Raw genomic sequence first — 19,952 nt, 5'->3', positions numbered from 1 at the left:
GTTATTTGATTTTATATAGTGCTTAAATTTGTCCTTTAATGCAGACCGATACAAATAAGGCAACATAAACCCATAATAATTGAATAAATCTGGAAAACATCATTGGTTTGTGATCAGTTTGACTGCTTAATGAACAGTAAAGACATCAGGATTAGGTTAAACCTGGCTGTTAGCCTGGTCCGGAGCAGGCTAAATCCAAAGCATAAGTTCCCATGGTAACTTATGTAGCATCCCTTTCATGAAACCGAATCAAGCCTCAACATATCCAGGTTAGCTGGTTAAGTTAGTCTGGCAAGATCAACCAGCTTTCATGAAACCGGTTAAGCACTGATCCAGGATATATTAAGCGAGGATATGTGTTAAAGCCCGGCTTAATCTCTAATCCAAGTTTCGTGAAATAGGCCCCAGGGCTATAAGGAGATACAACACATACACACACATAAACATCAGGTCATCCAGGTAGCTCAGCTCTATACTGGAGAAGTACAGATCTTGGACCTTCCTGATGAATACCCAATCTATAAGACCTAGAGATATAATATGCACGCACGCACACCAGGGCTAACGCCTGAAGATACAACCACACATAAACACCAGATCTTTGATATCCCAATAACTACTTGCTATATCTACCGCAAGGGCATTGCATGGTCTGTTTAAATGTGTTATTTTCTTTCGGCTTGCAATCCTATACTGCTGCTTTTTGGTTCTGACTTTTCCGTGTCTCCTGCAAGGATGCAACACTTGCTTTTTCATTTTCTTTTGAACAACAACTCTTTCTGGAGGAAGCGTGCTTTTCGCTAGTGATGTTTTCTATGGAACCCTTCGTGTGGATTGGTGCGGAAGATATGTGTGTGTGTGTGTCTGTGTGTCTAATCTATGATATATTGGCGCAGTGATTCCTTTTGTGTCCACTGGGTGCCGCTGTGGAATGTATGCAGAGGTCTGTGCGATATATTCTCGCCCGGAGATGGTTTTGGAGACTTTTGATTATTATAGTTTGTTTATACAGTATGTAATGTTTGCTTTCGCCATCTTTTGTTGAGTTTAAGTTTCTTTATGGCAGTGTTAATTTTGTTTCTCCTGGGGAAGTGTAGGGGTGAGGTTAGCGGTTATAGGGTTCAGGGTATCAGGGTTTTAGGGTTTAGCTTTTAGCAGGTGCTCACCATCATGGGGAACACGATGGCAGCGGGTGACGTCTTGATGACCCAGAGCAGCACCAGGCAGGTCAGCTGGGTCACGGTGAACAGGTGAACCTTCCTGAGAGGAACGTGACGCAGGTAGATGAAGTCTGGCTGGTGTTTGGCTGGCATGAAGAACAGCTTGAAACGGTCAAAGAACTGAGAGAGAGAGAGAGAGAGAGAGAGAGAGAGAGAGAGAGAGAGAGAGAGAGGATTTTTGTAAAACAATTGCCACTGACATACAAAATAACTGGACTATGATATTACAAAAAAAAGTGACGGCTTCTGTTGCTTCAGCTATATCGCCGCGCCTGGTTTAGGTCTTGGAGAACGTCAGAAGGTACCTGGATGCCTTTCAAAGACGAGGCTCCCATGTAGAGGAACACTCCGTACAGCACTGGCATGGGAATGAACTGTAGGACAGAGAACACAGAGGATCAGTGAGTTGAATGAATGAATGATCTATAGGACAGAAAGCAGAAAGGATCAGTGAGTTGAATGGATGGATGGATGGATGGATGAATGAATGAATGAATGAATCTCGATCTGCTGTTTTCGATGCTGGTCATTCAGACTGACCTGTCAGGGTGCTGGTCATGAACACCAAAGGGATTCTATATAAAGAGGCGACAGTCCTCAAATATTTGGAATCACCACTAGAGGGCGCAGCGGTATAGTGCTGCCGGCATCACTCCAATATGGCAGCAACGCTTTGTCTATGTAAACACCTCAAACACACACATGCATGCACCCTTACATTCTGAATGAATATGTTGCTAATTTCCGCTTTGATCCATTCATAAATATGATGAATAAATGGGTAAATAAATATATGAGAGTAGAATAGGATTACAAAAAGTTCTTGTTTTGTACAGCATGACTTTTTTAAAATGTTTTTTAAAGCAACCAAAAGTTACGTCAAAACTCCAATAATATGGCGGAGGCACTTGGCGCTGGCTGTTACTATAGGACTTAATGGAAGTGTCGCCTCTTTATATAGAATCTCTTTTGAGCAGCCCCATTACAGGAAGATGAAGAGCCCTAAAGGTCATGACCTTTCAGACTGACTTTTAGGATCAAAGAGTCATGACCTCTCGCACTGACCTTCAGGGCGCTGGTCATGAACACGGAGCAGCCCATGAGCAGGAAGATGACCAATCCGGTGAGCCGCTGCTCTCGGATGCCCAGGAAGCGCGGCTGCTCGCCGGGGGCGGAGCTCTCCGACTCCAGCTTGAGGCTGTTGACGTGCGAGATGGACAGGACGGTGGCCGCCACGAACCACGGCAGACCCATCACAGAGCACACCGCCAGCATCACAGCCACCATGAGAAGGTCCAGGTGATAGCCACAGCCCTTCTGTTAACGAGAGTACGGAACCATTAGAAGGTCCAGGTGATAGCCACAGCCCTTCTGTTAACGAGAGTACAGAACCATTAGAAGGTCCAGGTGATAGCCACAGCCCTTCTGTTAAAGAGAGTACAGAACCATGAGAAGGTCCAGGTGATAGCCACAGCCCTTATGTTAAAGAGTACAGAACCATTAGAAGGTCCAGGTGATAGCCACAGCCCTTCTGTTAACGAGAGTACAGAACCATTAGAAGGTCCAGGTGATAGCCACAGCCCTTCTGTTAACGAGAGTACAGAACCATTAGAAGGTCCAGGTGATAGCCACAGCCCTTCTGTTAAACAGTACAGAACCATTAGTAGGACGGAGACTTGCCCAAAACATAGTATAGCACTGGTCGCCATGATGTTTGCTATGATTTAAATTTGGTTACCAACTCTCCATCATTTAGCTGGGGACCACCCGGGTGTAGTTCCAGACCCTAATAGCATTCGGAGATTGTGGAATAGTTGTCTGGCTACACGAGACTATAGTGACTGACCAGCAACTTGGTTGTGCTCCTTGCGGTTGTGGTTTATGGGTTTAGGTTTTAGGGTTTAGGCGGTTAGGGTTAGAGGCTGACTGACCAGCAACTTGTGCTCCTTGCGGTTGATGATGACGGCGGTGATCTGCTGGTCCATGAAGATCAGGATGGTGCACAGCAGAGCCGGGATGGCGGCCGCCAGCACCGTCCACCAAGGGTTACGCCCCACCGGGTTGATCAGCCAGCCACGGTCGCTCCTCGTAGGCTGAGACAATAAGACAAGGGTTACGCCCCACTGGGTTGAACAGCCAACCGCGGTCACTCCTGGTAAGAGCAGATATATGAGAAAGGCTATTCTGAATAATAAAAAAAAGAAAAAAGAAAGACTAGACTAGGTGGAGAGGAGACTAGGGATAACTAGGGTAAGTGCTACGAGCTTAGGTGGAGTCTGAAGAAGAGAGTCATCAGACTATGATCTCCACTCACGTCACACACACACACACACACACACACACACACACACACACACACAAACACACACACACACACAACTTACCTGGAACTTGCTGGGGACCTGGAGCTTCTGTGAGGGAACTCCAATCATGTAGTCTACCAGAACCATGAAGACGATGGTGATGAACACTGCAAAGTCACTGACCATGGATCTGACCTGAGGAGAAGAACATAATGGATCTGACCTGAGGAGATATACACATGTACTGTCGCAAGAAGACATGGCCAAAGCATTTCCCGGGGGTACCCAGCCAAAAACATTGAGAACCCCTGTTAAATAGATTACCTTTGTGGGGAAGTAGCGGCTGGTCTTGAACTCCTTGAGGAAGGCGGACATTAAGAAGGTGGAGAAGAAGAGGATGGTGGACCAGAAGAGAACGTCGGGGGTGTAAGGTCCATGGTGCCCGCACGCCGTGCCGACGAACTGGCCCTGGAGACTGACGCACTCCTACACACATTTATAAACATATTATCACACGGCTTGGTTGAATGCTTGATTCTGATTGGTCAATCGGCGAATTCAGCTGTGTATTATTTCTTGATAATGTCCGCTCCGCTCTATGACAGACCGATGTCTAACGACGTCAAACGCTCGGAGCACCTGGCAGCAGCCGCTGCGCTGCTTGGATGTTATGCTGTACCCAACATGACAGCCATGAAAACTAACACACAGTGTCATTTAACTAAACAACATGCTGTCTTTCTTGTTTCCGAGGCGATTTGTTGCGCTCTTGCGGGGCCAACTTGGACTGCTTTCATTACCGTAAGCAAGGAAATACTTTGTTTTGTTGTCACTGTTGGGTCAATTCATGAATTTGTCTATTGAGTAGCCGTGTAATAAGCAGGATAATGTATGGCTGAGTGGTCATTGTTTAGAGATAAATCACCTCAGGGTGATTAAAACACCTCCGCGACCTCCGCTTCGCGCCGGTGGTTAATCACCCCGTCTGTGATTTATCTATCAACAATAATCACTCAGTCATACATTGTGCCTTACTTAACATCCCTACGAATCCTACGAAGGCTGCGAACCGGCCCTGGAGACTGATGCACTCCTACAGACACATTATAAACATATATACGTCCCTACGACCCTGTGAGTCCTATGAACCGGCCCTGGAGACTGATGCAATGCTTTTTTTTAAATATATTTTTATCCCACGATTTTGTAACCCAGTTTTCTTTTCACCCAGTGCCAATTATCTAATGTAATCCTGGGCGCTACACTTCCTCTGCCAACCTGGGGGGGCAGCGGACTGATGCACTCCTACAGACACATTATAAACATGTATCTGTGTGCAGACGACACACTCCTGGACACGCATGCACACACAGTGGCAGTGCACGTCCTTAGATAATGGAGCTCATTAGTTAATGGAGCACCTCTTTTCATTGTTTGTCCAAAAAGGTGCTGCCCAGGAGGTGTGTGTGTGTGTGTGTGTGTGTGTGTGTGTGTGTGTGTGTGTGTGTGTGTGTGTGTGTGCGTACCGTCACAGTGAGGTTGCTCCAGGACACATCACTGAGGTTGCTCTGACTCCACATCTCCATCGTCTCATTGCTGGGATTGTCAGGCTCTGCACAGACGCAGCTACACACAGCGCATGTGCGTGCACACATGCACACACGAGCACACACACACACACACACACACACACACACACACACACACACACACACACATTCACAGTTATGATTAGGATTGTTTTTTTTACTCTTGTTTGTTTTACTTTTAATAGAATTGAAGGTATAGCCTTTTGACTTCTAATTTATACAATGTTAATTGTTGCCTTTCTTTCTTTTTTTTTCTCTCTGTCCAACTTGTAGCGTGGGAAAAGCGTTTCCGGTTTTCCCCTTATAACGGGAGTGGCTGCTTTATGTCAAATGTCTGGTTGCACCCAATGTGAAGCAAGCGTCTTCCATCTGGCGGAGTCTTGGTTAAGGAAGACTAAAGGTGGTTGCACACTGGACACGTTTTTTCGGAAAAACCGACCGCTGCTAAAAATCCGAAAACGCGTTCCAGTGTGCCTTTATACTGTTGTTATGCACCAGTTAACGATGATCCTAATAAACTCTATGAAGACAACCCTGCTTACTATGCCAGCGTGAGCTAATGGGGGGATCCTAACAAACTCTATAAACTCCATATAGACTCACTATGCCAGCGTGAGCTTGTCCAGGTCTTGGTGGAGTGTTGAAGGGCTAGATCTCTATAGACTCTCCATAGAGTCTATAGACTCACTATGCCAGCGTGAGCTAATGGGGGGATCCTAACAAACTCTTATAAACTCCATATAGACTCACTATGACAGCGTGAGCTTGTCCAGGTCCTGGTGAGCGTTGATGGGGTAGATCTCTCCCAGGTGGATCAGCTTCTCCAGCGCCTCGTAGATGAAGATGATGCATATGAGCGCGGCGAACGCCTCCTCGGTGAAGCGCGTGATGTAGCACACCAGAGAGCTGGCGTCGGTGGCCACCAGCACCAGGCACAGGAAGGCCGTCCACAGGCCGATGCACGTCCTCAGGGACAGGTAGGACAGGTCGTAGTCCCTGGAGGGGACAGGAGAGACATTTAGGACAGGTCATTGACCCTGCAGGGGACAAGAGAGACATTTAGGACAGGTCGTAGTCCCTGGAGGGGACAGGAGAGATATTTAGGACAGGTCATTGACCCTGCAGGGGACAAGAGAGACATTTAGGACAGGTCGTAGTCCCTGGAGGGGACAGGAGAGACATTTAGGACAGGTCATTGACCCTGGAGGGGACAAGAGAGACATTTAGGACAGGTCGTAGTCCCTGGAGGGGACAGGAGAGACATTTAGGACAGGTCATTGACCCTGGAGGGGACAGGAGAGACATTTAGGATTTAGATGATTGTAACAGGCGTTGCCAGACGGAAGCTCTATAATGAACAAGTGGTAAAGTGGAAGTGAAGCCTCCTCCCCACTTCTTTACAATTGCGCACATTTATCCTAATATAAATTGAAATCATTTAAGCATAGCTTGCAGCTTAGCGGAAATGGATGTAAAAAAATGTAATTTTAAAATGTAATTAAACATTTTAGTTAACGGAAATGCCAGCTTAATTCCTTGCTCGGATTTCGGGAGGTGTACTTCCAGACTCTATATAGCATTTGTGGAAATTGTGGAATAGTTGCCCGGCTATGCGAGACTAATTGTAGCATGAATAAATTAAGGTGTTTTTTTTAAACCGGTATCCTACTTGCAGAACTTGAAGAGGATCTTCTCGAAGACGAGGACGGGTCCCGTGCTGCCCAGGATGGTGAGAGGCTGCCCCGCGAACAACGAGTAGACCACGCCCGTCATGGAGGCGCCCAGCAGGGACTCGATGGCACTCTGAAACACACGGTGACACCACAGATGAGGATACGCTCAATGACTGCCACAATCGTTTCAGTCTCTGTCCATTCCAGTGTACGAAGGTAGTTTCAGTGAGGGCTTTAACCGAAACTTTGCTCACGGATAACAAGCAATCCTATCGCGGGAGGCATGCATTTTGTAACCACGACCATCGACGCAGCCACCATCGGCCGTAAATATAGTTTGTTTTGATTAGAATCTGAATCTGGCATTAGAATCCGAGATAAATGGATGTTAAGATTTCGTCTATCGTTCAAGTCAACGACCAGGGAAGCTTTTTTTACTGACGGACCAACCACTTCACGGTTTATCTCCTAGACACGCAGATGCTGATAGACAGTAGTATAGTGCGATCTCGAACTGAAACAAATATAAAACATTAAAAGACGGAGATCTCCATTCATGAAACTTAATGTGTTAAGAGTCGGGTGGGAACCTCATAATGTCCAAAACTGTGACTTTTCAGGATTAAACTTCAAACATAGAAAAGGTACTAGATCTAGATGCTTTTGTGTAACACTGTAGCAGTGTAGTGTTATAGGCATCGAGGTAATTATGCTTCTGCCCTGTCAAATAGGCCAACATCTATGGGATGTCACCTGACAATTAGTTGACGTTTGCTGAAAAAGCCTGCATATATCAGTTGATATCGGTGTCGGAAAATATAGGGAGTTGGACAATATCGCTATATCGATATCGACCAAAGGGTCAATATCGGATATCCCTAATATACAGTATATGCAAAACAGTGTCTCTCTTACGATGCGTCCCTCCGTAGCCTCTCCCAGCAGACCTCCGAAGGTGATGACAGGCGACATGCAGGCACAGTACAGGAAGAGGAAGGACGCCACGCACTGCAAGCTCATCCCGTCCCGATAGTCGCTGATGTAGAACGGAAGCTTCCTCTTCACGTCCAGGACGAGACCACCGAACAGCCTGCAAGGAACACAACGCATGACGTATAGTCAGTGAGGAACAGTGTTGGGGTTAATGGCATTACTGTTTTAGGGTAACGGAGTAACCTAACTGATTATTTTGCAATTAGAGTAATCAGTTATGCCTTTTCCAAAATCAAAGGCGTCACTTAGTTACATTGAAGAATTATAGGCTATGCCGGTATTTCCCTGTTCTTTCTGTTGCCACAAGGGATAAAGAATCTATCGGACACATTTTGTTTCCTGAATTAATGAGCTCTCTGTCAACGGAGGAGTGAACGGCTGCAAGCAACACCGTTGCAACACAGGTGTTACACGGAAGTCAGTGACACATGTTTTGCAGTCTGTGGTGATTTCATGATCATTCTGATCTACCGTATTCAATAGGTCATCATTTTTGGTGTGACACACGGCTGGTCTCGTTTACATTCCGTTGTCGCACATGTGCGAAATGACAGATTGAGAGAAGACAGAGAGTTTGTCCTTTAGTAAGGCTGTGGAAGTATTCACACTATATTTTGATTTATTGATGGAAGTCAATGCAAATTAGTCATGGGGAAGCAAGCCTGGCACAGCTCCACAACACTCCGGTCGATAATGCATTTTTCAGAAGGTAATCTTGTAACGTAACGGAATACTTTTTCATGGCGGTAATCCTGTAACATTCTACAAATGTCTATCATGACAGTTTTCCGTCAGTGGTTCCAAACATAATATTATGTATTTAGCCGGCGCCGACCCCCGTCTCAAAATTGTTTGTTCCAGGGACCCCCAGGGTATACTGTACTGTACTGTACCTTCCGGTCCGCTGCAGCTCTGGTCCGTGATGTTCAGGATGAGGTTCATCGTCTACCGGACACACTGTCCCGTTTGGAACCCCAGGAGTCTTCCTTTTCTCCTGCATTAATAGAGAGTATAGACATGCATGACCTTTCCACCCCAGTTAACTGAGGACACCCAAGATAATCATATATGAACTGGGGACCCCCCAAAATAATCATATATGAACTGGGGACCCCCAAAATAATCATATTTGAACTGAGGACCCCCCCCCCCCCCCCCCAAATAATCATATATGAACTGGGGACCCCCCCAAAATAATCATATATGAACTGGGGACCACCCAAAATAATCATATATGAACTGGGGACCACCCAAAATAATCATATATGAACTGGGGACCCCCCAAAATAATCATATATGAACTGACCTGTAGACCCCCCCCCCCCAAATAATCATATACTGTATGAACTGACTGGGGGGACCGACCCCCCCCCCACCCTGTTGAGCACTAGGAGTTGAGGCATTCAATGCAGTTTGACTGAATTGAATGTGAGCTTGTAGATTTGTAGCTTATTGTGTCTTTCTAATATTAATTTGGACAATTTGGCCAATGTTTGAACCAGTTTGCTGAATACTTTTGATGCAGTAATGGTCTTGAGTTATTAAAAGGCCTTAACAGTCCTTAAATCATCACTTCACTGTCATCTGGGGACCCCCACTGGGGGATCCCGACCCACAGGTTGAGAACCAGTGGTTCAGTAAAAACTGAGAGGGTGACATCCAAACAAAGCTTTGGTATAAAGGCTGATAAAAAGTTGATGCACAAGAAACAGCAATTAGCAACCGAGGTACCGTCGTCTGGTGGGGGAATAAAAAGCCTTCATGTGCATGAAGATAATGAATCATCCATTCCTCCTCGCTAGGCGAGGATGTTTTAATTTCCCACTAGAGTGCCTCGGTTGCTATTGTTTCTGTGCGTCATAATCACAGCACTTTAGGCATTTAGCTCTTCTGAACGCTGTGCATGCCATTTTGTCTTGATTAATTGAAGCGCCACAATGGAAACAAGCCCTCGTGGGTTATTCTTTGAGACACGTGCGGCTATTTTGGAGCGTGGCCAAATCCACCATTGTTGTTTAGGGACCAGAGACCATTGGAATTATGGAACCTACATTTTATGACACTATGGTCAAGTATTATTGTAATGTCAGAAGAACTGCAAAAGCAGCAGCAACAGTTACATAAGAGATAAAAAAGGGATGCTCAAATGGACTTTCCCCAGCCATGAAGAGGAACTGGAAAGAAGAGCATCACTCACATATGGGTATGTTGTTTATACCGTGCTTGGCGCAAGCCTTTGAAAGTAGTCCGCTGGCATTTAAAAACGGAATAGTCGATAAAACAACATCCATCCATCCATCCATCTTCAACCGCTTATCCGTAGTCGGGTCGCGGGGGCAACAGCTCCATCAGAGAGCTCCAGACTTCGCTCTCCAGAGCTCGAGAGGCATCCTAACCAGATGCCTGAACCACCTAAGCTGGCTTTTTTCCAGGCAAAGGAGCAGCGGCTCTACTCCGAGTCTCTCCCGCGTGACTTCTCACCCTACCTCTAAGGGAGATGCCAGCCACCCGTCGGAGAAAACAAATTTCGGCCGCTTGTATTCGCGACCTTATTCTTTCGGTCAAGACCCACACTTCATGACCATATAGGTGAGAGTAGGAACGAAGATTGCTTGGTATACAGAGAGCTTTGCCTTCTGGCTCAGCTCTCTTTTCGTCACAACAGGGCGGTACAGCGACTGCAACACCGCCCCCTGCCGCTCCGATTCTCCGGCTGATCTCCTTCCCCGTCCTCCCCTCACTCGTGAACAAGACCCCAAGATACTTAAACTCCTTCACCTGGGGCCAATGCCTCATTCCCAACAGTTAAATGAAACTAACGACGAAAACTAAAAAAGTTTCAACAAATCAAACCCCGACTTTTGACGACTTCTGCACCACAGTTCCCACTGGTTTCAGCTGACTGTTTAGCCCTATATTTCAAAATGGCACAGACCCGCGTCCTGAATGAAACGTCACGCGTGTGACGCATGTGCAGGCAGAAGAATATACCAACCTGGGAGGGGACATTCTTGGGGGGCTCGATGCGGATGGAGGGGTCCCACTCCCCCGGCGGCAGGACGGTCACCTGGTCCAGGAACTCATCGATGCCGGCCAGCAGGTCACTGCGGTCCTTCGCCTTGTACGCCACATCGTGGAAGATCTGAGAGAGAGAGAGAGAGAGAGAGAGAGAGAGAGACATACAGTAAGCCACTTTTCCACTGCCAAGATGGAAGCAGAACTTTTCAGAACCTGAAGCTGAATTTGTTGTGTTCTGGGTTTGTTTCCACAGCGCATGAGGTAGTATAGGCCTACTAAAGCCTGAGTTTTATGGGCGGAGCCAGCAGTGTCCCAGCACTTCACTCGGGTGTGATTTTTGAGGGGCAGGTTTAATGTTTGTCTTTAGTTCAATGTTTGTTTTGTAAAGGCCATTGACCAATGAAGGGAAAATGTACGTCATAATGTACCTCAAGACGTCATACCGCCTCTTTATTTTTAATGGCGTTTCATGTTTGTGTTGGCAACGTTTGCTTTACATCACCATTACATCAACTAATCAACATGAGTTAGACTAGCGCCACTCACTTCACTCACTTCACACGGGTGTGATTTTTAAACTCCTACTAGCGACACAGCTGCAGAGACACGGAAACATGACCTGGAAAAACACACAGAAGCACTATGGCCACGACAGACAACAGAATTATTTAGGGACCAACTCCTCTGTGTGCCTGTCTGTCCAAGCTCTGCTAAGAGCAGCAAGCTGTTAACGCAGCTAATGCTGTTTGCTTGCAGTTCTGTTCTACAGCTAGCCTAATGAGAGAGAGAGAGAGAGAGAGAGAGAGAGAGAGAGAGACAGAGAGAGAGAGAGAGAGAGAGAGAGACTTTTTTGACTTTTTATAAAACCCTTCATTTACAAACTAAAAAAAAGCTTGTTTCCAATCAAACATTCATGTCGTTAACCAAGGGCATTTTACCAAAACATTAAATAACATCAACTGAACAGATAGCATCGTTATTCATTCAACAACATTTTTGTTCATTCAACACCATTTTTGCACTAAACTAATGCAGAGGGTTCATCCAGTGAAGTCTCTAGACGGGTGCCACACCAGAATGCTGCGTGCAGTACTTAACCCATTCTGACCGGGCACCCATTTTGGTGTTAGCATCATGTTATGCTTTACCTATTGAAAAATAGCAGATCTACAAGCTCATATCGCGCCACCGAGTGGCGCGATACGAGCTTGTAGGTCTGCTATTTTTGAAAAATCGAAGAACGACTGAGATTTTTTAGAATCTGATCTCAGGTCAGAATGGGTTAATCAGACCAGTGTGTGTCCAGTGGAAACCTCGTATGAATCTGATCTCAGGTCAGAATGGGTTAACATCAGCAAGAGTACACATGTTACCAACAATAATCTGTATGAGGGAATACCAAGGGTGAGCCAGAAAATAGCAGCCAGGAGAATGAGACTAGCGCAGGACACCATCAAGAACTGCCAGCCGGCAAATTGGTACTGCGGGAACCAATACATGCAGGGCATCGATCAAGAGGATGTCCCACATTAATATATGAAATACCTCATCGGTCATGATGGTCGCCATGGAGCGTCCGATCTCATGATACTGTTGAGCCTTCCCATCCGGACCGAGCAGGATGAACAGGAACCTGGAGACAACCACGGTAACATTAGTATAGCGATTCAATAATACATACAGTATACAGTACAGAGACAGCAGGATGAACTCCTGGAGATAAACACAACCATGTGTCAACAGATTACTAATTAAATACCACGACATGCACAGATTAAATAAACAACGGATTAAACACATGCTCAATGAAATTATCTGTGTTCATTTCAATCCAAGACAAAGAGTGTGTATATACTGTATGCGATGCGGAGAAAATCACAGCCAGGTGTTGAAAAATAGCAGATCTACAAGCTCATAGCGCGCTACGAGCTTGTGGGTCTGCTATTTTAGAAAATTTGTGAAAAATATGTGGTGCAAAGCTTTGAATATATACTCTTTCAGAGCAAATCTTTGCTTCTGGGGAGGTGGGTCCCTGAAACAACACATTTTCAGTTGGGGGGTCAGCGGCCAATTTCATATATTTCTGGGGGTCCTTGACATGAAATATTGAGAACCACTGATGATTGCGAACGCAGTGAGCACTTACTATGAGACCTAGCAGATCATGTCTGTCCGTGTGTCCGTGTGTCTGTCCCGCTATCCAAATATGGAGTGTGTTGCATCAGCAATCACTCAGCTCCATATATGGGCACAAAAGGGGCCAGGTCCACTCAGCTCCATATATGGGCACAAAAGGGGCCAGGTCCACATATACAGTAACAGCGGGACAGACACACATACAGACAGACAGACAGACAGACAGACAGACAGACAGACAGACATGATCTGCAGGGTCTCAGCTGCGTTCGCTTCCCGCGTTTGCGCGTCTTACTGGTATAGAAACATGAGGTTTTTCAGAAAAGAATACATTTAAAAAAATGTCGACGTCAGGCCTAAAATGGGTTAAATAAATGTTATGACTCCCCGCTATATACTTCGTTACTCTCAATAGCAGTGAATGGTGGTACCTGGTCGGTATGGGGACCTCGGTGAGGCCGCTCAGCAGCACGGCCGGGGACAGGCGGATGAACGCCACGATGGGCCGGTCCAGGAAGTCCAGCTCTCCCACCAGGACGTTGGAGGCTTCGGCGCCCTCCGGGATCTTCTTCATGAAGTGCATGTCCACCTGCAGGGTCAGAGGTCACACGGTAAGAAGAAGAAAAAAAAGCTGCAGTCCGTATAGGGCCTACCAAAATCTCCCGGAGGGGGCATTAACATATGTGTCGCGTGGTAGCGGCCGCCATTTTCGCTGGCTTTTCTGGTTTGTTTACAGTCAACGTTTGCGTTCTAATTTGTAAACACCAGAGGGAGTTCCACGAGCTCGTTCCTGGCGACAACACAGTGAGCCAACACCAGGATGGAAAGAAAAAACGTCGGCCTCGACATACCTTACATACAAGGACAAGCTGAACTTTGAGGAAAAGGAGCGTTACCTCAACAAAATCAAGGATATTGACGGTCTCGACCCCTATGAACACACTGACTGGACAGAGGATGCTTTCGATCTTCTACCACCACTAACGCTCCTTTTCCTCAAAGTTCAGCTTGTCCTTATGTAAGGTATGTCGAGGCCGACGTTTTTTCTTTCCATCCCGGTGTTGGCTCACTGTGTTGTCGCCAGGAACGAGCTCGTGGAACTCCCTCTGGTGTTTAAAAATTAGAACGCACACGGATGGTCGCTGACTGTAAACAAACCAGAAAAGCCAGCGAAAATGGCGGCCGCTACCACGTGACACATATGTTAACGCCCCCTCCGGGAGATTTTGGTAGGCCCTATAGGCTGGATTGTATCCCTTTCCGAGTGTCACGGTGTGTCAGGTGAGGACCCAGAAGCAGAACCAAGCAGGCCAATATATTTATTAACATAAACTCACAGTAAAGTGTAGCAGGACAAACACAGTAACAATGATTTATAATCTGACAAGGGAACACACTGAACACAGGGAGGTTTATAAAGACTAGACACAGGTGCAACAGAACAACAATCAACACTGGGATTGGCTGGGAGACTAACAGGACACAGGTGGAGAAAACTAGTAATCACAGGGAGGTGAGACAGGCAGAACAGTAACTAGGGAAAACAGGAAACACTAGGACAAGGCTACGTAATAAAAGTATTCAACAGACTGATAACGTGACACCGAGTCTTTATAGCAACTAATTCACTGCCAGAGTAAATTAATACATAATTCCAGAGAAGAACAACATGATGGTGATCATCAAATACATGAAAATAGTCATCGAGAATCATACGTAAGCTAAGAACCTAACATCCGTCTGACAGTGGCATTTCTGTACAATTAAACTATCCGTATACACTATAGAGTGCTATGTCTACATACATACATCTAAATGACATAAGTTGAGCCTTCGTCTGTAAGGTCGTCGGGGCTATAAGGCAAGTGCTACGGGCCAAGATGGAGTCTGAAGAGGTGGGTTACTGGGTTTTCAGACTACTCCCATTGCAATGGGAAGTACATTCCATAGTTTTGGAGCCAGTAGGGAGTAGAGTCTGGGACGTGTTACTGTTGCCCTGGCGTTTTTAGTGAATGTCCAGAGGACTACTGTAGAAATGATCTGAATTTGGTCTGCTCTCCTACTGCATCACATCTCTGTGCCCCAAATAGCCGACCTACAAGTTTGCTCGTGAACGCATGCACGCATGCACACGCACACACACACACACACACGCACGTGCGCACACACGCACCATGGCACACCGCACACGTGACGTGACCACATGGGTGCAAAAAGACACGGGTATTGTGTTACTTCAAAGTGGACTCTAATAGCAATTCAGACATCCTTTGATGTACAGGGACTGGCTGCAGTGGTGGGTTTGGGCGAATCCAATGCATTATATAGTATCCTGTGGATGAATGCAGGTCCAAGGTGGGTGGGTCCTTGGGTATAGCTTCATGATGCTCAGTTGACATAATAGAAGGTATAGGTGTGTTTGCCTGCCCACATCGCTGTTATTTTGTACAGGGAGGTGTTTGGGTGAATTTCATTCGTTTTTCACTCATCATGAGTGGAGTGGAACTGAAAAATCACACCCGTGTGACGTGAGGGGCGCTCTAATATATTAAAGTCTAACTCATGTTGCTATAAGGTGATGTAATGATGATATAAAACAAACGTTGTCAAAACAAACTCTATATAACATTCAGGGGGTGTAGTTCCAGACTCCTATATAACATTCAGGAGGTGTAGTTCCAGACTCCTATATAACATTCAGGAGGTGTAGTTCCAGACTCCTATATAACATTCAGGAGGTGTAGTTCCAGACTCCTATATAACATTCAGGAGGTGTAGTTCCAGACTCCTATATAACATTCAGGAGGTGTAGTTCCAGACTCCTATATAGCATCCAGGAGGTGTAGTTCCAGACTCTGTCAGGCTACGTGAGACTAGACGTTCAGGCTTAAAGGTTGGGTTACCTTACTGAGGTCCACCTGTCCGTCAGCAGCCGATCCGCTCTGTCTGTCTGTCTGGGAAGGAGGCTGGGGAGTCGCCGCTGTGTGCGTGCCTGCGTGCGTGCGTGCGTGCGCGCGCGCGCGCGAGAGAGAGAGAGAGAGAGAGAGAGAGGGAGAGAGACACAAAATGAGGCAGAAGTCATATATCGGCTTTATTTTCTGGCCGAGTGCCAATAAAAAACGATCTATGACGGCAGCAACCTTTACTAGCTTCCAAAGGCAGTTTGGAACTGGAACAAATCTATTGATTTGGGGGCAGATTGTCACCCGCTGGCAGTTCTAACGCCACGTTTTAGAAATCAGGCCCTGTGTGTCACATCTGTCTGGAAACAATATAGGCCTATACTTCACTTATACAGTCAAAACAAAGCACGCTTGAAGCACGTCTTCAACCAGACAAATTCTCCCTCCTTCTGCGCTCCCTCCATTGGCTCCCGCGGTCGCTGCCCGCACAAATATAAGTCTGTATACCAACCCTCCAAACCCCGCTCCACGGGGTCCCAAACTGTGGAATGAACTTCCCATTGCAGTCAGAACCGCATATAGCACTTAAACATACCTGGTGGATGAGGTTCGGACGGGGTTACTTACCCGGTAGATGAGCTTCAGACAGGCTCCCAGAGGCCAGTGACAGCACCATGGGCAGCAGGGTGCTCTTCTTCTTGTCGTGCTGGTGGTGGTGCCTCTTCAGCAGAGCCTCGCGAACTCTGACCCTCACGCTGTCGTTCAGCTCGTCATGGGACGCCTCCTGGTGGTCAAGGACCATGTCTGCCAATGCGCACGCGCGCGCGCACATGCACGCACGCACACACAGAAATGAGTTACTCACAAAGCAACAGCACGCCAACGCCAACACACTTCTGCATCATTACAGTCTGATTTTAACATGTGTTTTTAGATGTGAGAGGCTTTACTTTTGATGCAGTGTGCCACTTAACAAGACAATTCAATTAATTACAATAATGCACTCGACTAATGACTCCCCCGATAAACATTAGTCGCATGTGACAAAGTACAGTCATTTGAAACAGAGGTAACAAGCGGAACGTGTGTGTGTGTGTGTGTGTGTGTGTGTGTGTGTGTGTGTGTGTGTGTGTGTGTGTGTGTGTGCATGTGCGTGTGCGTGTGTGTGTGTGTGTGTGTGTGTGTGTGTGTGTGTGTGTGTGTGTGTGTGTGTGGATGCAGACTAATGCGTGTCTTATTAAGTTTGTTAGCAAAACAACTGCCAGACATCCTTACTGAGATCTGGTCTGTTTTACCTAAATGACTATAATATGCCGGGAAAGGGAGAGAGAGAGAGAGAGAGAGAGAGAGAGAGAGAGAGAGAGAGAGAGAGAGAGAGAGAGAGAGAGAGAGAGAGCGAGAGAGAGAGAGAGAGAGCGAGAGCGTGTGGAAATGAGAAAACAAGTTTATACACCAACTAAAGAGATTAGAGCCTCAATTTATTATTTGAAGGAAAAACAAAGTGACGCGTGCTGCATCTGTCCAACATCACTGACAACATCACATGTACTATGGATGGACTAGACTAGGGCAGCACGGGTGCACCCGGGAACCGAACCGAGAGCCGAGCCGGTTTGGGGCCAAAAACATTGACTTGTCCCTCTCGGGGATTTCAAATTGCCACGGTCTCTTTCGGAATCGTCTGAAATGCAGTTACCCGAAATTACCCGTGATGTTCCGAGCTTTATTATATTATTAAACCCTTCACATTTAAAAATAGGTTTAAAAAAAGAGAGTCCAGCATGCATTGTAATTATTACATTAAAGTCCAGATGGTCTCTAAAGACTGTTGAACAGAGTCACATGAGGGCTGGGTCTCGTCAAGCACCTCGACATGCCATCTCTCTCTCTCTCTCTCTCTCTCTCTCTCTCTCTCTCTCTCTCTCTCTCTCTCCAATCCCGACAGCGCACACCCACACACACACCACTGGCTGTATTAATGAAATCATGGCGGCCCCCTTGAGCGAGCGAGGTGAAACGCAAAACAAAAAAAGTACTGTCCCCATGCCTTTGGCTGGTGGAGACAACAACAAATCAAAGCCAGCAATGTGGGACAGTTTTGTTGTGATTGTCAACAGCTCTGTCAACAGCTCCGCTAAATGCACTAGGCGGGTGCGGCAAATCCGTATACGACTGACTGACTGACTGACTGACTGAGACAGACAGACAGACAGACAGACAGACAGACAGACAGACAGACAGACAGACAGACAGACAGACAGACAGACAGACAGACAGACAGACAGACAGACAGACAGACAGACAGACAGACAGACAGACAGACAGACAGACAGACCGCCACCGCTACCGCCACCGTCTCCAGCGTGAAGCGTTATATTGTGACGTTTTGGAGAAAATCAGCTGCATTCTGTGCGTTGATCATGGCTACTGTTTAGACCAGAGGTGGGCAATAATTTTTCCCAAGGGGCCGCATTAGAAACAGAAAATAGTTTGGAGGGCCGGGCCAAAAGGCTGAACTTAATTATGCATAATATCAATTTTTAACTTTGTACTTGCATGCTTGAGACGTTTCCTTTCCCAGTTGAAAACTATGTTTTTGTTTAAGTTACAAGTCATGTAAATACTATAAGAACATAAAGAGGTATCTCTTTTAATAGTTGTTCTTCCATACGGAGGACCCTGGAGGTGCCACTTTCACAAACCACATGGCGCACTGCTTAGCCTACTATCAGCGTGAGATGAGTGTTGAGTCACTCACAACCATTTAACAACAATGTTCTGAAAACACAATAACAAGCCAACCAGTGATGATATTGTTGAGACTTGGCACCCTGGCAGGCATTGATGTGTGCACGTTCTGCCAGATTTACTTTGTGGTACAACGGTGTCGACTCGCATGCCGAAAACAGACGATCCACAAGCTCACGGCGCATCGCCCAACCGTTCTGAACTTCAGAAGCATGATGCCACATTCGGGGCGCAACACCGCCGCATGATGCAGCATCAGTTAAGACATCTTAAGTTAACTTTAACGGCGAGGCGGGTTAGAGCTCGGATTAAATAAAGCAATAAGCATAATGGGATTTAACTTGTCCTCCTGCGAGGAAGTTTGGTAATCATGCGCTTGCCCTACCGTGTTGTGGAGCTGCATGCTTAGCATGAGCTTCATGGCTATTTGCATTCATTCACCGACGCTGTTGTTCACCAATAAATCAGAAAAAAAGCCGACATTTTCGCATATGAGGAAGGAAGGTGAAGGAAGGAAGACAGGTTCTCAATCACACACAATTCACGTACACAGTTGACGTGCAGATTGCGTGCAGTGTGAGAATACATGGGCTTCAAAATAAAAGCAATGCTGTTTTAGTCCACCCATATGGTAATGAAAGTATGTTTTATTTTCTAATTGTCAAGTAATCTTTCGCGGTCAGAGTCAGCCGTACAATGCCCAGGTCTGGTTTAGACAGTGGTGACGCGCACTGTCCGACATTACTAACCCTAACACAAAATGTTATCCTATAACTCTATAATCCTAACCCTAGCCTCAGTCTTAACCGGCCACATGAGTCCCCTAACCTCATGTCAGTCTTAACCAGCCATGTACGTCAGTTGACAACGTGCGTCGTCGCTGTCAAAACAGTAGCCGTGGTCAAAGGAACGAAAGCAGCCTACTGAGATCTTGGCAGGTCAGAGGACGTCTACCGAGAGCATCCAATGCTCTGATTGAACGGGATTTTGGCCCTTTCTGTGCGTTGATGCCATTCAAAACGTGCGGATAGATGGATCACCTGCTATCTCCTCGATGCAGTCGGCTCTCATGTCCAGCAGAACAGAGCCGTTGATCAGACAGGATCGCAGCTCAAACAGGCTGTGTAGAGACAGCGTGGCCACGTAGGGTTTACTCCACCTCTCCCCTCCATCCTCTACGTCCTCCTCAAACTTCAACCACCTGCACAGGGTTGGACCATTTAGTACAGTGTAGGTGTTTAGTAATACAGAGAGAGAGAGAGAGAGAGAGAGAGAGAGAGAGAGAGAGAGAGAGAGAGAGAGAGAGAGGTCACATTAATTTCCAGTCAACTTACAGTCTCTCTCAGATCCTTTGGATTTCGAATTCTTC

General features: G+C 46.5%; 1 protein-coding gene across 1 annotated transcript in view; it reads right to left on the bottom strand.

Annotated features, from left to right (window-relative positions):
• LOC308334310 (electroneutral sodium bicarbonate exchanger 1-like) overlaps window positions 1-19,952 on the bottom strand; it is a gene marked incomplete at its 3' end in the record, with an annotated part of 38,386 nt that overhangs the window by 3,431 nt on the left and 15,003 nt on the right. Inside the window, exons 5-21 of the mRNA XM_080790997.1 lie at window positions 19,624-19,784; window positions 16,463-16,639; window positions 15,836-15,924; window positions 13,364-13,521; window positions 12,342-12,429; window positions 10,774-10,920; window positions 8,672-8,772; window positions 7,701-7,875; window positions 6,782-6,915; window positions 5,863-6,108; window positions 5,050-5,149; window positions 3,848-4,009; window positions 3,605-3,718; window positions 3,152-3,313; window positions 2,286-2,537; window positions 1,526-1,594; window positions 1,167-1,340 (exon numbers count right to left, since the gene is read on the bottom strand). Coding sequence (XP_080647123.1) covers window positions 1,167-1,340; window positions 1,526-1,594; window positions 2,286-2,537; window positions 3,152-3,313; window positions 3,605-3,718; window positions 3,848-4,009; window positions 5,050-5,149; window positions 5,863-6,108; window positions 6,782-6,915; window positions 7,701-7,875; window positions 8,672-8,772; window positions 10,774-10,920; window positions 12,342-12,429; window positions 13,364-13,521; window positions 15,836-15,924; window positions 16,463-16,639; window positions 19,624-19,784 — 2,509 coding nt within the window. The remainder of the gene's footprint in view (window positions 1-1,166; window positions 1,341-1,525; window positions 1,595-2,285; window positions 2,538-3,151; window positions 3,314-3,604; window positions 3,719-3,847; window positions 4,010-5,049; window positions 5,150-5,862; window positions 6,109-6,781; window positions 6,916-7,700; window positions 7,876-8,671; window positions 8,773-10,773; window positions 10,921-12,341; window positions 12,430-13,363; window positions 13,522-15,835; window positions 15,925-16,462; window positions 16,640-19,623; window positions 19,785-19,952) is intronic.

The sequence above is a fragment of the Protomyctophum bolini genome (genome assembly GCF_963924005.1).
Source record: "Protomyctophum bolini genome assembly, chromosome: 2".
Taxonomy (NCBI): Eukaryota; Metazoa; Chordata; class Actinopteri; order Myctophiformes; family Myctophidae; genus Protomyctophum; species Protomyctophum bolini.
Note: the sequence above shows the minus strand (reverse complement) of the source record. Positions and strands in the feature narration are given on the sequence as shown.